The sequence below is a fragment of the Rhopalosiphum maidis genome, chromosome 3, assembly GCF_003676215.2.
Source record: "Rhopalosiphum maidis isolate BTI-1 chromosome 3, ASM367621v3, whole genome shotgun sequence".
Lineage (NCBI taxonomy): Eukaryota > Metazoa > Arthropoda > Insecta > Hemiptera > Aphididae > Rhopalosiphum > Rhopalosiphum maidis.
The window spans coordinates 69,645,056-69,647,530 of record NC_040879.1 but is presented as its reverse complement, the minus strand read 5'-3'; the positions used below and the strand labels follow the sequence as shown (position 1 = coordinate 69,647,530).

The window sequence follows — 2,475 nt, the reverse complement described above, 5'->3', positions numbered from 1 at the left end:
TTTAAATTTACCATTTGAAATTTTATGTGAGAAGAATAAACTAAAATAAATAAATAAAAATATTAAAATTAAGACAGGTAAAAAATAAATATATTTTTAATTTTAAAGTTATCATAAAACTAAATTAATTAAATTATAAAATTGTAATTCTTACTGATTATTATATCAAAATGGGCAATTCAAATAAGTTTATTGTACTAATTAAGTTATGATGAGGTACTCGTCTATATATCCTATCATAGACATACAAAGATAGGATGTATCAGAGTAAGCAAACAAAAATAACTATTTAGAATAGTTATAATACCTGTTCATATTTAAACACTAATTCAAATAAAAATACTAATTCATTTCTGAATGTATTTTACTTTATAGTGAATCGTTCAATATTAAACTATAGTTAGTACGCGAACGACATATCTCTATCGACTATTGAGTAGTCCATGTTAGTCACTGTTATTATAGTTAAATAAGCCTTGGCAAAGGCTTCTTTGAGCCAAGTTTACCTGATAGGTCCCATGGCAACATAATTTTTACCTTGATACCCAAAACTCCTAAAAAGTACATATTTTCAATTATTAATTATTAACAATTTTCACAAAAAGAATATTAACGTTTACAACAATTACCTTGTCTTAACAAAACGTGTTTAGTAGCTACAGTGACATAATCATTGCATGGGCCACCACTGTGAATCATAAGTCCATCAACGAATTTCACCGACTTGGCACGTTGACCTTTTATTTTACCAGCCACTACGACTTCGCATCCCTTAGCTCCACTTTCCATGGTGAATCTCAACACACTAAAGCATGCACTCCTGACAGTTAGACCCCCAATCAATTTGTAACGTAAAAGTTCTGCTTGGGTAACAGCACACAATCCACGTTGAGCTACTTTCTCCACAAAAAGTTCAACTTCCTTATTTTTGAAGTCAAAACGCTTTTGGATGAGAGATGTAAGTTCACGAATACGGCGTCCCCTATCACCCAATACGTTTTGAACATGTGTTGCAGAAATAATTTCTGTACGTGATGGAGCAGCATGGACATCAACGCCAGAATAACCATCTTCAGCAAAACATGAGATATTTGTAGCTCTTGTCCTTGTGAATCTTATTAAAAACCCTAAATTATGATAGTTCAATCATTTCAGCAAATATCGCAATGTGTAAATCCTCACGGGACATCCTGTAAATATATTATATGCTATAGACAGTACAATATCTTAATATAATATACGGTGGCGACAGTCTCTGTGACAGGGCATTATGGTATACTGTTCGTTGACGATTGGAGAAATGGTGTCAGCAGCGGTGTCCAGCAGGGGAAACTTGGGTCAATTTCACTTTTGCCGCCAAAGATACGGGTTATTGAGCATAGCCGTTTTAGATAAAAAACGTCCACTTTCCTTTTCGACCAATTCACTTTTCAACCAAATTTAAAAAAGGGTGATTCTCTTTTCGACAAAAACAAAATTTTATATAATATATGTAAAAAAATAAAATGTTTTGGTATATATATTTTTTAAATTATAATAATTATATAATTATATTATTTTGAAAATGGTTATAAAAGTATATCTATATTATATTAAAATTATTTTTATGTGAATAATATGTCACAATATGTATAATATTGTATAAAAAAATAAAATAATAACATACAAATTTTGTTAATAATTATTAAGTATAAACGTATAATAGTGATATAAAATTGATAATTTTAAAAATTACACAATACAAAAAGTTTAATAAATTACATTTTATGTTATACATTTCGAAAATTATTAAAACCTATGTAAAATATTTTGTCATAAATTATTTGATCGGTGATCGTCGTGTTTCATTGTTATGGCAACTACCATAATAATATAGGTATAATGTATATTATATATATATAATTATATACCTATTATTTTATTTTTAATAATTGTATATTATTTATTTTTTTATAAAATATTGTACATAATGTGACATATTAAAATGAAAGTAATGTCAATGTATAGATATTCTTATATTTTAAAAAAACGTCTGTACTTTATTTTACATCTTATGCAACTTATATAAAATATTATATACCAATTATTTTATTATTTTCACATATATTGTATACGTTTTTCTTTTGAACGAAAAGGGTACCGGCTATTTTAAAAATTTGGTCGAAAAGTGAATCGGCTGAAAAGGAATGGTTTTTGGTTGAAAACGGTCTTGTCCGGATTATTAGACCCAATATGAAAAAACCCCCGAATATACCTCTATGACATTTTCACTATACACATTTCAATATAATGTAGGTACATTTTTGGATTTAAACTAATAAATTTTATGACTAATTCAAACAAAAAATATTAGTGTAAACAGTGAATCATTGATGGAGTTCCATTATGGTATTTTAATCGTTATTAAATTGTGTTTATATCGTTAATTCAAATAATGTTATCTGTTGACATATTAGACAGATATACTATTTTAAA

At 27.4% G+C, this 2,475-nt stretch overlaps 1 protein-coding gene across 1 annotated transcript; it reads right to left on the bottom strand.

Annotated features, from left to right (window-relative positions):
- Positions 1–465: 465 nt before the first annotated feature.
- Positions 466–1,189, bottom strand: LOC113557614 (40S ribosomal protein S3-like). The gene is made up of 3 exons (XM_026963181.1): positions 1,183–1,189; positions 630–1,127; positions 466–554 (listed from the first exon to the last, which is right to left on the bottom strand). The coding sequence occupies exons 1-3, from the start codon at positions 1,187–1,189 to the stop codon at positions 466–468; spliced, it is 594 nt and encodes a 197-aa protein (XP_026818982.1).
- Positions 1,190–2,475: the final 1,286 nt, after the last annotated feature.

Excerpts from the sequence above, each read along its gene's own strand:
- LOC113557614 (XM_026963181.1), bottom strand. Across the intron at positions 555-629 it reads ACACGTTTTGTTAAGACAAG|GAGTTTTGGGTATCAAGGTA; the intron begins GTAATTGTTGTA and ends TGTACTTTTTAG.